This window comes from Platalea leucorodia, assembly GCF_965183815.1.
Source record: "Platalea leucorodia genome assembly, chromosome: 2".
Lineage (NCBI taxonomy): Eukaryota > Metazoa > Chordata > Aves > Pelecaniformes > Threskiornithidae > Platalea > Platalea leucorodia.
Window position 1 is genome coordinate 68,714,268 of NC_138824.1, and position 22,358 is coordinate 68,736,625.

At 35.3% G+C, this 22,358-nt stretch overlaps 1 protein-coding gene across 1 annotated transcript in view; it reads right to left on the reverse strand.

Moving 5' to 3' along the window:
* Nucleotides 1-338: 338 nt before the first annotated feature.
* Nucleotides 339-22,358, reverse strand: part of MRPS9 (mitochondrial ribosomal protein S9) — a 34,865-nt gene continuing 12,845 nt past the window's right edge. Inside the window, exons 3-11 of the mRNA XM_082304917.1 lie at nt 19,371-19,433; nt 19,248-19,278; nt 16,868-16,947; nt 10,495-10,577; nt 7,736-7,811; nt 4,841-5,009; nt 2,954-3,062; nt 1,895-2,064; nt 339-511 (exon numbers count right to left, since the gene is read on the reverse strand). Of these exons, the coding sequence (XP_082161043.1) occupies nt 420-511; nt 1,895-2,064; nt 2,954-3,062; nt 4,841-5,009; nt 7,736-7,811; nt 10,495-10,577; nt 16,868-16,947; nt 19,248-19,278; nt 19,371-19,433 (873 nt within the window). The 3' untranslated portion in view covers nt 339-419. The remainder of the gene's footprint in view (nt 512-1,894; nt 2,065-2,953; nt 3,063-4,840; nt 5,010-7,735; nt 7,812-10,494; nt 10,578-16,867; nt 16,948-19,247; nt 19,279-19,370; nt 19,434-22,358) is intronic.

Sequence of the window (22,358 nt, forward strand, 5' to 3'; positions counted from 1 at the left end):
TTATCCTCTGATACCTGTGAGGCAAAAAGGGAGGCATGTCAAAGTTGTCCAAATACCAGTTTAGGAGCTGCCTAATTCCAGAATTTAGACAGTCAAGTCACTAAACAAATAGACTGGGTTTTAAAAGTTATAATCCACCACCAGCTTCATAAATCATTATTAACTTCAGTGGAGCTAAGATGCAAAGCTGGCACTCAAGCTACTATTTTAGATTTAGCATTCCGGCAAATCACACCATGATTTTCCACAATTTTAAATAAATTTAAAGAAAGTTGTTTGTTGCTTTTTAAACAGAGAAAACATAGTAGTTATAATGGAAAAATTCTTTATTACTAAATATATTTATACAATAGTTTTAAATCATAATTCAGTAGGTTTGAAATTCTGGTAGCATTCTGTCATTCTTTAAATACTCAGACTTATCGCTTTTTCCATGTGAATTTCCGTCTGGCTCCCTCTTGACCAGGCTTTTTTCGTTCCTTCACACGTGGGTCAAATGTTAGTAATCCAGCTACAAAACATAGAAAAGCACTCATTTGTTTACTGTTATTAGTTAATATTACAGATATACTACATGTGGGGGATTCAAGGCAGCCAATAACTTTACATATGCATTGTAACATCTAGAAGGATAAGGGTTCAGTATAAAACACACTAAGGAATTTCATCAGATCCTCTAACATTTTAACTTTTCTTTAGTAACTGAACTTTCTTCACATTTTACCTTATAAACCACTAAAAAAATCCCACATTGTTTTATATCTATATTGCTTAAGCCTTTAGAGCAATGGTCTCAAAGCTTTTTTAGATTGTGCACTCCTATCAGTAAAATATTTTTGAGCATGCACCCCTAATATATGTGTATTTATTCATTTATAAATTATATACACTACTGAAATTCTAAGATTTTCTTCCTGCACCCCAATGGATCATCTTGTGCAACACCAGGGTACACACACCCCACTTCGGAGACCACTGCTTTAAAGTACACTTAGTGTTTCCAAAGTATATTTGGCAATGTCCAAAACATGTTCAGAATTATGCTGATCTCATTACAGATACCCAGCTCATTACAATGTCCGTTTACAGGAGTATTCCTAGCCAGTCATACTTGTCAGTACTGAAAAACTATAATCAAAGACACTTGTTGCAAAGATACTAGCATGAAGATAGCTTTACTTCCATGGATGGCAATAGAGTGAAAAAAATCATAGCTGTCAGGCCAGTAATACATGCAGGTATTCTCCCTACTAGTCCAGAAAGAACATAGTTAAAAGCTCACTGTTAATAATTCTGTATTTGCTGAAACAGTATGGCATCTAATCACTGAGAAGCATCAAATACTGCAGTTATCCAAATAAGTTCTACCTTATTCTAACTTGTAAACTCTAAATAAAGCAAGAGAGGAAAGAGCTCCTTCAGTCTGGCTAGTTGCATGTGGTATATTTATGGTCATTACTATCCCTTCAAAGCTGACTCTCTAGTTAGTTTAAGTTAACTTTTTTAAACATGAACAAGATGTGACTAACCAAGTAAAACAAAACACAATCTCAGTAACAGCTCACTAATGCCTGATCCAGGTTTATTTATTAGTGAATATACATTCATGTTTTGTGATTCTATGTTGAGGCAATATAAGCTGGTTAATAGACCTAAGAGAGGTCATGAACAGATGGAAAAATGCTCAAGAAGTCATCCAAAATGTACACAAAGGATGCTAGGAAACAAGTGAAAACAATTTATAAATAAATGCAGATCCCTTTCATATAATATACAAGGTTTCACTGGGATTATTTACTCAAATTTGCACTATCTGATCCTTAACGATCCTTGTATTAACTCCGTTAATTACCAGAAACACATTAAGAAACATGGAAATAATTTCAATTCCTACCTTGCCTCATGAATTCCACCTCCTTTTCTGTCACGAAACTCCTTAAGGCTTTTGCAGATGCTAAACGTATTGCTCCAGCCTGTGCAGATCTTCCTCCACCAGAGACTGTGCAAACCATGTCATGTTTTCCAACTCTGCCAAGAAACTGGAAAGGGAACAACAACTGTTCTCTAAAAATAAAAAAAAAAAATCAAAATAATAAAAATTAAATATATACACATATATAAAGTGACATGCTATGTACATTTCTTATCATAGTATATACAAAAAAAATAGTTAACTTTCAGGCAGAGATCCAGAAAGGCATTCATATCTCTGATTTCCTACTGATATCGACTAAATAAATGGGAAATTAGCAGCTAGGAGCATATTCAAAATGTCAATGGTAAGTATTTTAAGTTCAGTTTTACAATTACTTTTGTTTCACTAATTATCTATAGATGCCAAGATCCATCAGCTCTGGATATTCAAACTGAGCAATCTCTCACTCTATTCCTGAGCTTAGAAACCACAATATAAAATAAACATCACATAAGGGATAGAAACCCTCTTATGTCAGCCTTATGAGAAGTTTTCTCTGTATCAGACTGTGCACATCCTCCAAAATCTGAAGCTTTACATGAAGCGTCTCACCTTGTTTGCTTCCACTATGTTACTGTATGCCAGAGTAATTACACATGCGTACAGTTCTCAAATCTCTCGGGAAACACTTAAAGACACTGTTTATTATTTATTTATTTTTAAAATAAACTGCAAGCTCTTTCTAAGTGAACCAAAATTTGAACTATCCAAAACAGTCCGTGCTCTTGGCTTTTGCATGCCTTCAGAAAGGGAAAGACAAGAAACACAGAGCAAGGCCTACCTATCAGTTTTTATACTACTGACTCCTGAAAACTAGGAGGAAAAGCAAGACCAATTTTCATAAAACAGATAGTTATACAGAAACAAGAACATAGCATCAACTCTGTGGAACACCACTCCAAAATATAATTGCATGGCATAACTTTTGGGGGAATAATTTAAGTACAGTAAGAATACAGCATTTCATAGTGCTCTTACCTGTCCTGCAGCACTGGGAAGTAATGTAAAATGTCTATTCCATTCACTGTAATTTTTCCAGTCCCATTGTCATAAACTATTGCAGAAGCTCTTGCAGTTTTTCTTGTACCTTAAAGGAATTAAAACCAATCAATATTCTACAGAACTTCAGGTGCCCAAGAAGTTAAGCAAATCTCAACACTTTCACACAGTTTCTTTCTGGAGGCTGAGGTAGCAAAAAAAAAAAAATTAAGAGAAAGAAATAAATACAAACAATGAACAACTAGCTTTTAATATATTTTAATCAATGTCTACCAAGGGGGTGGCAAGTGTGTGTTGGGAGGAGGTAGAAGTAACACTCTACCTCCCATAACTTCAGTAGATCAGGATACTTTCTTGACCTGGTGATGTCACAGTATATGAAAATAAACAGTTTGTTGAACACCTATGTTTACCATAAGTACAATTTCTAGTAATATTAAAATACTTTACAAAATAATACCAAAGTATAGAAGTTTAAGAATACCCACAGGGAAAAGGTTAACACTTTAATTACACTGGCATAAGCGATGTTTATGCATCATTTAGCATAGTTTCCTCAGAAATTACTACTGAAAGTCAGTTCTCTAAGTGCATTAGATTCAAGTTAAACCATGACAAATTCTCTGTGCTAAAGCCTAAGACCAATCTTCTGTAGCACAAAGGAAGCAATCATTCTGATAAAGGAATCATGAAACAAATTAGACATTTTTCTTAAGTTAGGGGGGTGATGGGACACAAACAAGACTGTTCTTGAACTTATAAAATCTGATGACTTTTCTTAAATAACATGTTTATCAAACTTCAATAACTACTGTTCTGAAGACACTGTTGAAAACAAGTGTGGATTGAATCCCAGTTTGGTGCTCTCATCTCCTTGTCACATCATCTTGAAGCCAACCCAGCTAGAACAGAGCTCTCTGGCCATTTTGGCCCTCAAATTCGCTGTGACCTTTGTTTTTATTATCATCTGCTGCCTGCTGCTTAAGAATACACATCGTCTCTGACCAAGATTCCTCTTAAACGAACAGCATAGATATAAGGTGTGTGCATATACATAAGCTTTGTCCAAAAAGTTGTCAGACTTTCCTACCCATGTTGTTGCTACATTATTTTCTCTAGGCAATCGCTCATATCATGTATCATATCGTATCATTCTTCCGCTATGCGTCCCTCCACTGAAAATGTAAGCAGCTTGTGTTTAGAAGATACAGAGACCTTCGTGGCTTCTCTCTAACATCCCCTCTGTCTCAGTACCCATGACTGATTCCCGTCTCTGTCCGATGCTAGCTGTGGTTCGTCCGCTTGTTTAAAAAAGTTAGGAATTCCCTCTTTGCATTTTCCTAGGCTGTTTGTAAATATCCAAATGCCTTGCTATTTATTCTTCGCATCTTCGCAATTCCCCTTTGCTGGGCTGCCTACAAAAGTCATGATAAAGGTTGCATAGTGGTCTGAGCACGCCACTTTCATGCTAAGCAACAACACTGTTACATTCATGGCATTCTCCATACCTGTCTGTGTTCCCCCGGTCCCCCGCCTCTTATGTTCAAGAGTCAGCTCTTGCAATGAAAGTCCTTTTGTATCCTACAACATGTAGCACAACAGGGTCCTCTCTACAGAGGTACTACTGTATAGAAATACAGATAAAAACTAACAGTTGATAGACTCTGTGCCAAAACTTCCACTTTGTTACCAGGCCATGTCATAACTTAGTATGCCATAACATAATTACCAATTACACATGCAATATACACATAAGCACATAAAAATGAAGTAGTGACACATTCAGCAGTGTTGTACATACTATAAAGAAAGTAGTGTGAAGAGGAAAAAATTCTGCATCATTACCAACCAGCTTGAAATTATTACCTTCACCAGTGCTGAAGGCCACTCCTCGCTCATCATACTTCAAGGGCTCAATAACTACCTTTTGTAACTGCGCAGGAACTTCTTTGCAAAACTTTTGTATGTGCTTCTCCTCGATGTCACCACATGGCAACGTCATCAATTTTTGTAAGAGTTGAATAAATCTTGAATACTGTAGACAACAAGACTTCATTAAAGGATGCAAGTGTAATTGCATTTGCTAAAACTTTCTATTTTTATATAATTGATCTTTCCTACTTCACTTTTATTGATGATTTCTGACAAGATGACACTTTTGCACCTACATGCTGATTTAAGAACAGCATGCAGATGCATCATTTTCTGTGTGACTAAAGATACCTAGTTCTTTCTTCAGGCAACAATGAAACTTTAATTCAAAGCATAACCAACTCCTTTGTAATACAGGATTATTGTATTAGAATGAAGTTCATTTCACTTTTAAAAAGAAAACAGTGAGGGGGGTCTTCATTCTTTTATTATTGTTTTATTAAAATGACAAAAGGAAACGATTTTCACCTCATTTTCAGTAAGTCAGCATGTTCATTGACTTGGAAATAATTTTATTTCACTAAACTGAACCTCTTAAATGATTATATTTCATAATATATACAGGAAATACCTATCTATCTATCTTTGGCTGTTCAAGCTGAGTTACTTTAATGTTTATGATTTCCTTTAAAACCGAACAATCAAGCTATTTAAAAATTCAAGAGATACTTGACTTAAAGGGCAACCTCTCGAAATAAATTATCCTTTGCTACTGTGTGGTTCTCCTTCCCCCTTACACCCCCCTCCAAAGTTCTTCAACATGTGATTAAAGAGTAAACACCACCGTGTTAACCCATTCACAGGGTGCTAAAAGCTGGGATGTCCTGTTACGAAGTCTTACTGGCAGCAGCATTAGACAGCTGGTCACTGGATACAAAGGCATACTGTCATCTAAAATGGATTTTTCATATAGATAGCATTACCTTATTTTTGAAGTTTTCTTTACTTACAAGCTGTTACTAGAAGTATTTTTTCTTCTCCCTGTTACCAGAGTCTTCTGCACAAATTAATACTTTTCTTGTAACCTAGCAATAGCCCCTGGAACCCTAATATCACTTAGAGAGCTCCGTCTGTCTAACGATATGACACAGATGTGTAGTAAAGTGAAGAGCAGAAATATAAAAATACAAAAATTTAAAAATTAGAGAGACTATAGATGAAGAAAGCTTCCAACTCTTTTCACTTGCAGAGTGCAAAGGAAAAAAAAAAAATCAATAGCTCTGATTTTGTTTAATAATGCAAATACCAAAGAAAATTTTGTTGCAATGGCAAAATATAAGAATTTGAGCAGTTAAGACTGGTAGCTCATACAGAGACATTTCAAATACATTTAAACAATGTTTGTTCCTATAGGCTGAGGCTCTGTGGTTTTACATGCGAGAGGCCAGTATGTAAAAGGTTTTGGGGCTGGTTTGTTTTGGGTTTTTGTCTGGGTTTTGTTTGTTTGTTTTTTAGTTTACTGAAGTCTGCTTTTACAGATGTAGAGTGCACAAACACCAAGCAGTGAAGAATACCAAACTGTTTGGTTGTACAACTAGGCCAGTTCCTGGTACTCAGAGGAAAAAGAGCCATTACAAATGCAGGAGCTACTGAAAACACTGAAGTCATAACTGCTTCTACTGCAAGCAAGATAGAGGAAATCTCCTGGGTATACCCAGGATGGAGAATTTACAACAGTGATTTCTTACTTATGCTTATGGACCACAATGTGCTCGAGACCTTTTCGCATCGCCCATAGACAAGGAAGCCATCACATGTTACTGTTCTGGATGACAAGTGAGCAAAGGGCATGTTTGCTGCTGCTAAGCTATTTTTGCAATGATGCTGTCCACGGACAAAAGAGATTGAAGAACACTGTTTCTAGGTGAGAAAATACTTGGGATGCTCAGACAAATAGCATTATATTCTCTGGTACTAATCACATTCAAGCTTAAACTTCCAAAAGAAAACTGAAGCTTGGCTTGGCTGAACCTGATGTTACAAAATCCACTGCTATTTGGGGGACTGAAAAAGCTCTGAGTGAGAAAAAAAGCATACAACTATTAGGATTAATAGTCTTATTCCCAGAGACACATGTAAAGAAGGACTCCAAATCTAGACGGTGATACAGTTTGCAGACACTGGGGAAACTGCAAAACCCTCCTCTCTCCCACCATATTCATATCACGGAGAATATAACCAGAGATATTGTATCAGACCACAGATCTATGTAGCTTTGTATCTTGTTTCTGATACTTGATTCTGCAGCCAATCACTAAGAAAAAGGACTCCTTATTTCTGATCAGCCTTCTGTGTGACTTTTCTATCATTATCATGTCCTCCTTAAGATTAAATAATCAGAAACTCTGTACAGGTTTACGATTACACAAATCCATCATGTTTCCCATACTGAACATTTACCCCTTCTCTACAGTAAGCAACAGAGGTTCTAGCCCTGTCCGTTTTTCACCTGTAACTAGAATAAATGGCTATTTATTTCTATTATAAAGTGTTACTATACTCCATTGCTGACTACAGAATTAGATGCCAAGGAACAAGTGCTTTAGGCCTCACAATGTTACCAGGAGAAAAACTTAACTATGCTAGTAACAATGGAAAACCCTTAATAGTTCTGTACTGTGCTAGATAAAAAAAAGCAACACAGGCCACTTTTCAAGACAACATGAATGTGACAGTGCTGTGAGCATATATAGACTTTATGAGAAGGAAGAAAATTCTTTTGAATAGCACCTGCTTCTGCATAGTACCTTTTCAGTATCCAAAAATGCACCCACAGTCCATATATTTAAGACACAAGCCTCCTTAAGACTAGAAAGATTAATTACTTACATCATCATCTGACAGTTTTTCTAACAACATTTCTTCCAATTCAATCTTAGTCAGCCATCTGCTGCCAGCCAGGTTTCTGTTTAAAATATCACATATATTCTCCCTTTAATTAACCATGCAATTAGAGTTACATCACAAAGGACCACACATACAGTCTTCGTTCAGAAATACATTTTCCACTACAAATGAATACAGACCACATTCCTATAGTAAACATTGATTCCTATAGTAAACGTTGATTTTAAAAGATCGGTCTTTTGAAAGGGATGGTAACTTCACGTATTGAATTAACCACGTGAAAATTATGAGTATCAGCTATACATTATTCACATTACTGAAGTCCGAGATGGAGCTAGAGTAATATTGTAATAGCAAGCAATCTTCCCCACAACTTAGGACTTAGTTTTGAAAGCCTGCTGCTAGGAAAGATTTGGTTTACAAGCAGCAAAGAACAAAATCAAAGACAGAACGTTGAAATCAAATTCCGAAGTAACATAATCTTGCCTCTGGTCTTTACTCCTCTGATCAATACAAAAAACTCCACTAGGAGTAAGCATAGTCAAATGCAGCAATGACGCACTGTATTCTATCCACTGTGTAATCTTGACCTGCTCAGCACAGAAACTGCACTGACGATAGCAAAAGCAGAAATTTCTAAGAAAACAGCCTCATACGGAGATGGTAACAAAGAAAAACCAACGCTTGAAATAAATCTTTGTGAAATATGTATGACACAAAGTGACCAACTAAACAGAATGCCACCATAAATATACATGCCAACATTATCAGGTAAATTTAACGCAAAGCTGTAACTAGTTTCTTTCTTCAGGTTTTTTAGAAACGATCTTAATGAACGTTTTCAGTGGCATTAAGGAAGCTGTGATTCAGAAAAGCACTCCTTCTGAAGGTGATTTTAAGTAGTACTTCTTCTTAAGTATGTATTTTAATGTTTTCTGAGTCAGCGCATGAGAAACGTTTATTTAGAAACAATGCTGGTTTTAACAGTAATTCTAAAAAGTTTCCAATCCTGACAAACTCAAGTATATACTTACATTTAAATATTGGTACTTCCAGGGAAGCCAATGAAATTCTTTACATGTGAAAAGCTATAAACTTAAAGCAGTTCAAGATCAGGTCCTAAACCTACAGTTAATATTACAGAATGAGTCCACAACAGATTATTTTCGGGGGGGGGGGGTGTGGAACAAACCAGCCCTTCCCACTCACCCTCTACCTACACCTCAGAGATAAATTATCCAGGCTAATCTCGGAGGAAGTACCACATCTAGTGTGGAAAACAAGGCTCAAAAATCCTTTAAATTCTCTGAGCTTTTACAAACCTAACAGGGAAAAAAACCTTTCAACTCTGACCAGCTTTAGGTCATTCTTCACATCACTAAATCCACGGGCTGAGCTCTGTAAGGAGTCAGGTTATTTTTCAGCAGCATACACCAAGAAACTACATTCATTTGTTCTCTTGTCTGCTCAGAAGCTAACGTGAATCTATGATAAAATATTCTGTGGGTCATAGGACACTACTTACATCATGAAGAAATATGAACTTCTGTTATTTAAGAAATTGAAATAATCTCAGCAAATTAATCCTTTCTCTTCCTAACATACATAACAAATGGCTGAAATTAAGAAATGACAAACCAACATGATGTGCAACTGGAACGGCACATAAATCTGGCTAGAAAATACACAGCAAGAACAATGATAAAAACGACTTGGACAGTGAAAAAGTAACTACACAGAAAAGCAGTAAATGCCAAAATCAAAACTACCTAGCTGTATCCATTTCTTTTAAAGAATTGCCTAATTTAATATTCTAATATATCATAAAAATCCTTGCAAAAAATCTCAAAATAGAAAATAAAGAATACAGCCTAAGAGAAGCAAACAGTTCTCAAAGCATATACCCATTTCAAAGACAATCCTGACTGTATGCACTAAGAAACTAACAACTGTAGCATCTCCCATTCTTCTGGTCGACATGTATCTTTTCTGTCCAGCAGCTAACTAGCTGTAGAGCTTGCTGTATGCACCACAGAAGTTAAAGAGGAAAAAGAGAAACTAAATTCAATTACTAGTAATGGGATATGTAAACAAATCCAACCAAATAAACTTTCCTAAAATTACTATAGTTTTTGACAATTTAGCAGTTCAAAGCCATTAGAAGAAAAACAGCGAAATTAAGTATTTTGATACTCCAAGTTAAATATTGCACAGTGAAAATATTCAAGAACTGTAATTAATGAAAGACTATTAAAGAGATCAGCTTTAGGCCTCAGGATTCTTCCAAAAGATAAGCAACTTACTTGGTATTTTAAAAGGCCTTGTTTTCTTATAAAGAGTTTACCTCTTTTTTCAAAAACCTTTCCTAAATAAATAATTAGAAAACTTCATATACAGAAACAGAATCCTGGATATCCTCCACTTCTTTTCAAATCACACTTCAGAACTTTTATATAGGAGAGATTATTGAAAAGAGTAGGGAGAGATTAAAGAGCAAGAGAAATAGGTGGTTTCTCTATTTTAGCAGTGAGAAGTGAGCACTCCACACTTACATACTACAGGTAAGACTTTTCAACCTGAAATTACCATACAAATATTAGACAAGGCATAGGGAAAAAGTCTGAAAATGTGTTTGTGGAATAAAAGGCAGATAGGGTGGAGAACTACAAGAAGTGCCAAGACAACATATTGAAGCATCTTAATAAAACTAGTATCAATATTCGTTCTAACCAGAAGCTTACCTTTTCTCCTTCTGAAGAGGAAGGTCTTGAGCTGCCAGTTGATCTTGATATTTCTGAACATTCAGCAATTTTTCATATGTTTCCTAAAATGTATATGGAAAAAGTATTTAAATACACTTTTCCATTTAATATTTAAATTTTGTTATTTAAAACAGATGTTTATGTGGGTTTACTCTCCAAAGACTTAAAATGCAGAGGTCAGAAAACAAGCAGAGCTCTGACAATTAAAAAAAAAAAAGCAAGTTAAATTGAACCCAACAAACATTTAGACAGTACATATAATATTTTCATATGCAGTTTAAAAGTAATTAATTTTGAATTCTGCTATTTTGCTTCAACAGTGTTTGTTGCCTTCTTACATATGCTTCTAAAAAAAATTCTCAACTGTATACAGAAAGGCAACTACATTTGTATAATGGATGTAACTCCAAAACATACTGCACAATAATTTCATCAGTGCATCCACATTTTAGTTTGACTTCCTCAAAACACTGACAAGGTTTAAGATTGTAAATAACTTCATTAAGTTAGATTTTTGTATATTTAAGAGTGTCAGCTTTATTGGTGGTTTGTATCAGTCAGAACTCCCTCTTACCCAGGCATGTCTACAGGGACACACATAAAGTTGTACGTTTACTATAATCAGAATTCCTGTTTTTTAAACATTACAGATATATTTACTCTGAATTTTCAGTATTTTTTTAAACAGTCTTCTTGAAATTCTTAGCTATGCTATTATTTTCAAACAATGCTGTGACCATGATTTACCACTTCAGAAAAACAAAAGGAAAAAAATATTCCAAAAAGTCACATGGAAAATATTACAGAAGAAACATGCTTTTAATAAAGTATCTTCAGGGTTTTTTTCAGTTCAGAAGCTTTTGGAGACTATTTGGTTCTAAAATATAACATCTAATGCTCTGAATTACAACAGTGATTCAAACCACAAGATAAATAGGAGTATTTGGAGAAATAATTATAAATGATAGTGAAACAAAACAGGATTGTTGTACTACAACAAAGCACTTATACGCCAAATAATTTACTTCCATTAACAAGTGAAAATAGAAAGCTTATCACTTTCATATACCTTATTAATATAATGAGTTTTAGCAAATACTAGAAAGCAATTACAGTGCAAGAATTAGTGGGGACAAGGAACAATGGCTGGGTTTTTTTTCTTTCTTCATATTATTTACAAAAAACAGTTAAAAGAAGAAATGTGAGACAGCTCTGTATTGTCAGAAATTAACCAATGAAATACTAGTTCTTAAACATAATACTAGGATTTGCAACAGGATGCAATGAAACTTCTGCACAGTTTACATTTTAAAAAAACCAAACAAACAAAACATAAACCCATTGCTTAGTTATAAACACCTACTGTTCAAGCTGATTTATCCACTAATATAAAAATACACCCACACATATACTAAAAATATTTGTACTTAAATTGTATGAACTAAGAACAGATTGTTATCTGAGCTGCACTCAAAGCACTTAAATAGGGACAATTCACTGAAGTCTCTGATGCAGGTCACTGGTGACATTTTTAACAGCACAGTGGAACAAAAGTATTTCTGGAATAACTCCACGGTATAAAATCCGGTAGCACAAAATTACCCACTTTTCTTTGACACAGCATAAGAATGCATATATTATAGAAGTATGCCTTTCAGAAATCCTTTATTTTTGATAGAGATAACTGTATCAGATAGGAACTAGGAAAATTTTTCAACTTTAGTCTATCTTCAAACACAGGAAACATCATAGAAAAGAGCACAACAAATAATATTTTCAAATATTTCCAAACCTCACAAATATATCCGTAGATCTCTAAGGTAACAAGATATGGTAGCACTACTTTGGGCAAGGTTCATGTCACATCAGTCTAATAATAATCAGTCTAAGTCTAATCTTAACGGCTCCGTTCAGAGCCGACTATTAGGCTGCAAAAATTATCGACTATACATGAAAAGCACAGACACCGTTCAGGTTAGAGGGCATGAGGTGTGCCGGACACTGAGCAGTTTTTAAGCATCTGTAGTTCGACATGAAAAAGAATGAGTATGGAAGCTTCTGCTCTGGCCTGCAGAGGGAGGGAAGAGAAGGGGAAGGAGGGCTGTGGCTGCCCCGCAACAATCTGGGGAGAGCTCAGCTGGAACAGGCTTAGAGATTCCTGTGAGCTCCATGAGTTTCTGCATTTGGAGGAAGTCAAACCAGGCACGAAGAAGGTATTTTGGTGTTAGATGATGAGAAGAGGTACTGGGTTACTAGGTCTTATAAATGTATAAGGAGGCTTTTCACTCTACTGCTAGCCTCTCGGCTTACCTTTTGCCTTCACAAGGCACAGAGTGTCACCTTCCTACCTGGCAAAAACAGACTCCAGTCTGCCTCCTCACAAATACCCATCATCTTCACTATACTCTGGCATACACATTTATGTATTGGAATGGTCAGCAAAAAATACATGAACCAGGACCTCAACAAAAACACAGCTATATCACAGTTCTTTAAAAAAGGGTGGGGGGAGGGAATCACAGTTGTTACCTTAGACTGACTATAGTTGGAATTGCTTCTAAAGACCAACCGAAGTATTTTCAGGTAACATGACACAAGTTAAAGCAAGGCTTAAGGATTTTGTCATCATATTCAGAAACTACAGATAGGCAAATAAAATGAGATATGGGTTGCCACCCACTAGTTTTTAGCCTCAGAAATTCATTGTTACAACAACACAGCAAGCTTTACAACAGCTGGAACAGCAAACAGATTTTCCTGAAGACCCTTCCTAGGTATTCCCAAAGAACACCGACACTCCACAGCCTGTTTAAGTTCTAAGAATGTGCACTTCTAAGAATCAGAATTACCTCTTTAAACCCTTCTGGTTACATTACAGTCATCAGGTCCATTCATACAAAGAACCCTTTACACAGGGGATGGAGTCAAACGACATTAAAAAGTAGTAAAGTATTTTGAAGTGTAAGAGACGCTAAATATAATGTCCTACATATTTCTGGCAATGAAAGTGGACTTGTATCTCTCATAAAATAAAATTTTGGTCTGAAGTATTAAAAAAAATTAACGCATGTATTTAATCTCTGTACAGAGATGAAGTTAACAGACTAAAAGAACCACTCACATGTGAAGTAAAGTATTCGGATGAGCCTTTGCAAAATCAGGAATCGCACGTAATGCCCAATAATTTATCTGACAAATCTTCACTCCCTAACAGCAAAAGAAAGCTTCTGAAGACACACTTGCTTTTTCAAAGCTGGCAGGTGAAGATTTTACTAATCATTTCAGGATTCAATAGTCCAATTCATGAATGTACACATCTGTGTGTCTTGTAAACTCAGCTATTACACAATCAAAATAGCTGATTTTACAAGATTGGCTACGTACTAAAACGCTTCAATTTCTAATAGAGAGATCAAATTTCAGATCTCTACAAGGATGCTCGCTTTTAAAATAAATATTTTTATTTTACCCTGCATAAAAAATTTAGGGAAGAAATTAGCAAATGGAACCCTAGAAGGAGAGATTTTTATTGGAAAAAAATTTTAGCATTTTGATTAAAATATGCTGCAGAGCCCACATTTTACATCACAGTTTGCATTTTTCTTTGCTTCTTATGTGGTTTTGACTTCAGCATATACTTTGGGTTTTTTTAGGTTTTGGGTTTTTAAGAGTTAAAATGCTCTATTGTTAGAGCATTTACCCCTGATCTACAACCTCTGATATTTCTAAAAAAGTACAAGCAGCACAATTACATAAAATTACTATTTTGCTAGACAGAATGCTATGAAGAGACCACTTCATCTTGTTCTGCACATTACAAAAATATATTACTCTGAAAAACTTTTCAGTTAAATGATGATCAAATACATTATCAAAATTTGTGGAATGGTGTTTCATGCAATAAACATTCTTTTGTTTATCAGAAGAAAAACAAATTGTCCTTTTCCCTACAGCTAAACTTTATTCAACAGGCAGAACAAAGACAACAATGGAGTATAAAGCAAATATCCTTTATGAAAGTTCATTTAATATTCAAGTCATAATAACATATATACTGGCAGTTATTAACTAAACAAATAATGCTGTGACCAGTTATATTACTAGCAATTAATAAAATTCAAGTTCCACATGAGCCTATGTAGTAATTAATGGCATACAAGTTTAAACTATTATGTTTATCCGATTTATTAGACTTAATGTAGCAATTTAAAGGACATCCTCAAATGGGATTGATTACTTACACTAGACTGTATTAACATACAACCCTTTTTTTTCCCTAGCTGAATTAATTAGCTTTGAGACTCAAAAATACATTTTCTTAAATACACATTAGTCTAATAAGAGGTTAAAACAAAGTTGGGAATTTCATGCAGATTTCGGCTTTCATGTGGCTGACAAAAAAAACTCCGTTAAACCTCACTTAAGGGATTTAGGTTTAGAGAAGCCTCTTTCATGAAAATATTTAGAAACAGTCGAAGAACACTCCAGTACGCTATACTAATGAAAAATGCATCTGTCAAACCAATTTGTTTGAAGGTGGTTGCCATGCTGTTAGAAACAAGATCCACACTATTCTTTTAGAGATTTCCAAGGCAAGCTTGCATACGCTTTCTAACTGCTAGGAAGAGCTAAAAATAAACTTGTGCTCCTTGTAAAATTTGTAATTTCTTCATTATGATGGAATGCAACAAAACATCTTGCCCTTGGGTTGCTCTGTTTCAGCCAAAACAAATGCAAATGGCTTGTCAGATGACAGCTGTTTGATAAGGCTCCTCTACAAGACCTGCATGCTTTACTTTTTTCCGTGAAACTTGGGATGAAAGGCAGAAGGCAGGAAGAGAATTAATGTAGCATACAGTCTAAAGGCAATGCTACAACCGTGATTAAGTAGAAAAGTTAAAAGGCACAGATTTTCCACAGCCTCGCTGCGTGCAACCCATCCGTGTAACAAGTTGACAGGCCTAGCGCGTCAGCTCCATCATCCTCTCCGACAGCTAAAACGCAGCATTGCATCCCTTTTCAGAGAAAATTTGCGTCTGCACCATGAAGCGTTGTACATTATTTCTTAGCACTGCAGGGGGCTCAAGTCCATATGGAACCTTCACAAATATTACCACAGATCAAACCAGCGGCGTTTCGAGGCAGATTTGACATACCTATTTAAATGAACAGCAGGGGTCCTCGGGCTGCCTCAGGCTGTGCAGGAGAAAACCTCTGTGGAAAGCCTATGCTGCAGCTCCATTACTCAGCAAAGACACACTCTACATTTATCATTCATTTCATTTCTGCCAGGGCATGAAGCTCATTTGCCCAAGGTCAACAACAAAGAAAAAAAAAAAAAGAGGGGGGGGGGTGTTTTTTATTCTCCCAAAGAAATAAATGTACCTGACAAGTGGGGATTTTGTCCTTTGGGTAAGCAGAACGCAAATAAATATCAGATAATTCTAATAAAAACACTACAGTCAGTAAAGCTGTGCACTGAATTTGATAACATTTTTTTTTTTTGACAACAGACTAACTGTAGAACTAACTTTTTAAGACTATCTAATGAGGAAACAAAATCTGGCACGATTGTCCAATTAAATATTTCTGCATACATTATTAATGCTTTTGTCTTCTATAAGTACACGTAAGAAACGTGTCCCTCTTTCTATAAACTCTTCTAAAGAGGCAGATAATGTTTGCGCCATTGATGGTCAGATATGAAATGTCTGTTCATAATCCATGTTAAGACCCAGGGTCTAGTGATATTCTATTAGATACAGCTTTTTTCATAAAGGTAAACAGATGCAGATCCTTTACTCCTGGAACCATACTAATCAGAAAAAGCCTTAAGTTTGCATGAATGGAACAGTCTTAGAAAAATCAATTAAGCAGTTTAAATGCAAATTTTCTTCACACTGAATGTCAGCACAAATAACATTTCCTATAGCTTTGCCCTTCAGGGGGGGAAGAAAACCCCACAACTATTTTTTTATTCTACAATAAATTTTTCTAGAAATAGCCATTTTTGTTGTATATGCATTCTCCACTACTAACCTTATGCTACTAACCAGATACAGCCTACAAGAAAGCATTCAGACTAGTCAAACCCAGTCCACAGCCAAAACTGTAAAATAAACCAAAAATTAAAGCAAGAACTATTATGTAGTCTGTTCTCTTAAATGTGACATAAAAATGCCCCTAATAATGGACATCATGACATAAAAATATACATTGCATTTAGCTTCAGCGGTGATATTATGGCCTACTGTGAAAACATGAGTAAACTCAGGAGCTCCTGATATGCATCTCTAGAACAACATGCACTTGACTGGGAGCTAACATTATTTATTACAGATAACATACTTACATGCATTAATGAGTAATATGACTGCTTGCCAGTATAAAAGAGAAAGTGAAATGGTCGGCCATCTTCTCCCCACTGGATTTCTAATAAAAAGCAAGATTAGACAAGAAAGCAATATATACTCTCTAAAAACCCCTTGTATTTAATTGCAGTTATAAACCTCTTTCATAATACTGATTACCTTTTTAAATATCAGAGAACAAAGACATTTTACAGGTATTCAACCTGTTTGGAAATCTAATGATTTAGACTACCTTGTTAAAAACCAATCTCCATCTGCAATTATAACCAAATATTTAATATAATATTTCTAAATATCGTTTAACATGAGGGAATCCCTCATGTACATCTTAAATAAACTTTCAAAGACTGTATAGTTGGTCTTACAGATAGAAGTATCCATTTTAGAACAGGAAGAAGGACAAATTAAGAGACAACTGAAATCTACATCATGATTGTGAAAGACGAAAGATTTACAGCTCTGGAAAACAGTGCTTTAAACCCAGAGCAAATTTTTTATTAGTATATGTCTAAACTAAACTAACTATTCAGGCAATTGTCTTTTGCAGGTAACACAACTGTATTCAGAACTTGGTTGATTTTAGGACTTGTTCATGTTGATACGTTTGGGATATTTAAATACAAAGACCTATGCTATAGTTTACATAATTAGTTCAGCAAGAAAACATACGTTCCACATTATTCAGCAGATCCGGTTTATTTCAATCATTTAAAAAATGTTAATTAAGGACAAATAAATTTCAACTTCGGAAAAAATCAAACTTAAGCATAACATGACAAAGATCTTTTCCAAATAAAGAAAAGCGACAAAAATAAAAACCTGAGAGCTCTTCACAAATTGAACTTTAGAGAAACTCCCAGCCATTTTATCCAGTGAAGTTCAGATGAAGCTATCTACAAGCTATAGACAAAGATAAGACTCCAAGAACCCATCTGATAAGCACGATATGTATTGCATTGGAACATTAAGACATAATACGGCAGAAGTGGAATGGAAAGATGCAAAAATTACTAGAACAGAAGGAATACAGGGGGTTTTTACCCACACATGCTACTAGTGGAATGTGTGAATTTCCATGTATGCAGCTGTGAAAGCATATTTTGTTGAAATTACTGTTCAGGGAACATTCTGAAGTATAAATTTACGTTTTCGTACTTCATCAAAGACATGGTGCACAGGCAAGACAAAGCTGCCTTAAAAGAGATACTTATTGGAAGTGTTATTTTTAGATGTAAATACAAAGATATACGTTTTTACTAATTAGTTCTTACGCTCCTCAGGACACAGCTAGCATTTCAAAGAATTCTTTAGTCCTGAAAACATAGAATAGCAGCTTAATTCTGCCATAAAACAGCCCTTGGATTTTAAAATCGCATAATGATTAACTCTGTCTTACCCTTTCACCTTCCACTTTTTACTTCACAATACTGTGAAGTTAGAAAATAATGCATGATACCATTTGAAAGCTGAAATTCCAAAATTTCAGATAATTTAGACAGCTTTCTAAAAGACACACAAAGCCCCCAAATCATCAAGTATCAATTAATTCCAGGAGCAGGAAAAGGAAGGAAGGAAAATGGTAAGATTTCACAGATAATCACAAGTGTCCATCTGGGACTTGGTAGCTCAGCAAATGTAGAATTTCACACCCATGCTACTAGTTCATACTAAACGTGAGTCAAAAGTGGACAACAGGTTTTGACATATCTTTTAAATATTCTATGGAAAATCAATTTGGCAATTTCAGTGAAGTTCTCACTGACCAACTGACCAACATACTGGCATATCACTGACAACTGGGACTTCATACGGTGTCTCAGGAGCAAAACCAAAAACAGTACGGACACGAGCACAAAGTTAGCACTTTCAGGTCAAAACTGAGACACGACTGGGAGAGTTTCCACTCTCCCTATTCTCTCAACTGGCAATTTCAAAGCTGTAATTTCTAAGCTTTTAGAGCAATAAAGTTACCAGGAAAACTTTTGGTTTAAAATAGTATTAATGAATATTTTATGGCTGTGATAGACAGCTGTGACAAAAAGCTACTGAATTCAACAAAAGGTTTTCCCGTGACTTCAATGGATTCTGCACGTCATCCTACCTATTGTTTATTTTTAAACAATGAAAAACATTTATTTATAGTCAGTTAACGAGATGTCTGAAAAGGCCACTGGTATTCCAGAATCCAGCAGTATTTTTTATCCTAAAAATCAGAATATCAGATCAGACTTTTACTGCTTATGTCTCAGCAGTTACGAGGAACACAAGGGAAAAAATAAATCTGTGAAAATAAAGGAATTCTACATATGCAAAAATTCTAATACTTAGAAATATTTAAAAAAAAAATCTATGAACACTTACTTCTCTGCTCTGGAAAAATTTCAGTAGGATGCTGTAAGTAAATAAATAAACATCAGTAAAAGGAAAAAAATTACTTAAAATATCATGCTACAGTTATTCAGAAATGCAACAAAAAAATCCTACCTTCATCATGGGCCTGGCTTGTTTGTCAAATAAGCCAGAAGGAAAGAGATAGGCAATAGCTCTCTGAAAACAAAAAGAGAGATCATATATGTAATTTTTTCTACAAAAGTGTCATCAAAACATTTCTTAGGTACTCTCATAGAGAAAAATTGCATAACTTGTACAGTAGGCAATCAAATCAGTAAGGAAGAGTACTGCATGTGTGCCGTGCTGAAAAACAGATCATTTCCTCAGGAATCCTCAGGAAAAGTAAAACCTCATTCTGAAGGCTGTACTCTACTATATCAGAATGAGTAAACTTCCTTCAGCAAAGTTTAGTTTTTATGGTATGCCTTCATCGTAACTTACCAGAACTACTCAAGTGCAAAGACTTATACACAGTGATTTTCCCCTAAAATTTCAAGTGCTGTGACTTCTAGAGGAAATCACAACATTTAATTTATCCTTCTGAAAATATCAGTGCTTGTTAACAGTGCCTACTGACAGACCAAGCATGGAAATTTTATTTAAAGCAGCTGGACAAACCAAAGTTTTACATATTTAGAAGCCCAGTTTCTACAGGCGTCATCTCCTCAAGTCTAAAAGCAATGTTTGTTGTGGCAGTAGAAGATATTTTACATAGCCTAAATAGGCATTTCATTGATCACTGCATTGGGAAACAACTGCGAATCACTACAATCTTTGCTGAACTTGAACTAATTGCTCAGAGAAGAAAGCCTCTTAAATGCCATCTTCTTCTACTTAGATACCTAAGGGTTTGACAAAACAATTTAGAAAAACGTATGACATTCATGACATGCTCATAGTTTACCACTGTTTTCACTAAGTACAAGGTACATAATTCACTTTAACTTAACCAATATCTACGACTATTCATGTGATGCATAAAGTTAGTATTATTTGCCTCCAACAAATAAAGTGGGTATACCAATATTCCAAATCGTTCTGGCAAAATGTAAGGCAAAGGACCTTAGAAGGTTAAGCCCAATGACATGCATTTCTGTTCAACATCATCTTACTCTCCCTCTTCAATGTAACTAAAAGATAATTTAATAAAGCAAAAATACGCATTTATGAGAGCTGTTTATTTCCATTTGTTTTTAAAAACAAAACAGAAAAAGCTAGCCATCAAAACCCCCAGATGTAGGGGTCTGGCAAGCATAGCCAATTTCAGACAGTGGGTAGCAGAGCTTGAGATAGAAGTCTTGTGCTTGTACAGTAACATGGACTACCCAAATAAACCCCTCTGGCAGTGGTCTCGTTTATATTTCCATTAGACAGTACGGAAAAGTAGAATTACAATAAAATCAGAGTTTAAAATCTTCTCTTAAGAAGAATGGCTCTTTGTTGGTTAGGCTACCTTAAGGCTATTGCTTGCTTATAATTTTTTCCATGGACATGGAGTGGTTTGTCAGTGCCTCAACCGATTTAATATGCATGGAGTGTAAAAAGACCTAACCTATTACTTTCATTAATCCCCTACTGGCATTCCGAGCAGAAATTTTGAGAATTCTGAAGCAAACAAAAGGCTTAACTTGATTTTATGAAATGGTAATTTTGTTTCTCTTAGTGACTACTGTATTCCCATTTGTTAGTCAATGGGCATTTTATGCATACACACAGTAGGTGAACACCTATTTATGAACAAATGGGGATTAATTATGATGACAACAGAGAAATCTGCTGTGAGCCAAATGATGTTAAACAAACACCTTATATAATATATTAAAAGAATTTATTACAGGATACTGAGACTGACTGTATGTGTACTTAAGATGTAGTCTTTATACAAGCATTTCCAGAATCTCAGTCAAAACAGTTACTGTAACTATGACACCTTAATAAATGCCAAATACAACAATTAAACTTTTATAATGAAGAGAGTGGATGCCATCTTAGACCTTCTACTTCTAGGAAGTTTATTTTGTATTGCTTGAGTGTATACTCAGGTCTTAAACACTGAAGTATAAACAAACCCTGAATTAAGAAATCCTAACATCTACTTTCAGCTCTCCACACAACAACTAGCCAAAGAATAATAGTTCACTTTATAAGTTCGCTTTTTTATTGTTCCAAAATGGAAAGAAATAGAGTCGTCTTGCCTTCTCCCTTTTTATGGAAATGTAATCAAGGATGGGGTATTTGTCTTTACATCCCATTAGGAACTAGCCTGGGATGCAAAAGACTCTTTTGCATCTTTTTCTAAAGAAAACTTTATTCAGAAGTTTCTTCTTAATTGTAAATAGCTGTGTCCTTACACTGTACTTCTAGCAACTACATAGCAAGTCAGTCTGCCTCTCAGAAACTTCATTTATAGAAGCTGATTTTGCCTATGCAAATGTTTCGGTTTTGCAGAAGAGTAGTATTTTGGAAAAAACGTAATTCTCAACACCCATGTGTACTAGCAATAAAATAAGATGGTGGATCAACCTTAAGAATGACATCAGAATTAGTCTCTCCAGACTGCAGCTGGAGCACATAAATAACCATGAAATATTTTCCTGAAATCTTTTGACAATGTCTTCAGATCTGGAACACAGGCTTCCTTTCAGGAATCTCCATGCCCCAAGTGAAAATTCTGCAGAGAATTAACTGCACATTCTGCATTTTCCTGAACATACAAAAAAGCAGGTAAACATCCCTCTTAAAACTTTATAATCAAGGTGTAAACACTGGCAGTAAAGTTCCCAAGAAACCTTTCAGATTTAACTGCAGTTTTCCATTCCAAGAGTGGTTTTCAGCTTAAGGGTCATGGCCCATATCCTTCTTCTAGTGCTTAATTCGACTTGAACTCTAGATGAGAAAGAAAATGTGCTGAATATGACCAAGAACTACTTTCTTCAGGCCATCGTTTCAGCTACACAAGATTCATTCACCCCACTCTAGCCTCCACAGGTTCTGGGCTGCTATTTCACAATTCTATTTGTTAAATCACAGTGTTGCCATTGTCTTTGGAAATAACACACAACTTTCTAAAAAAAAAAACAC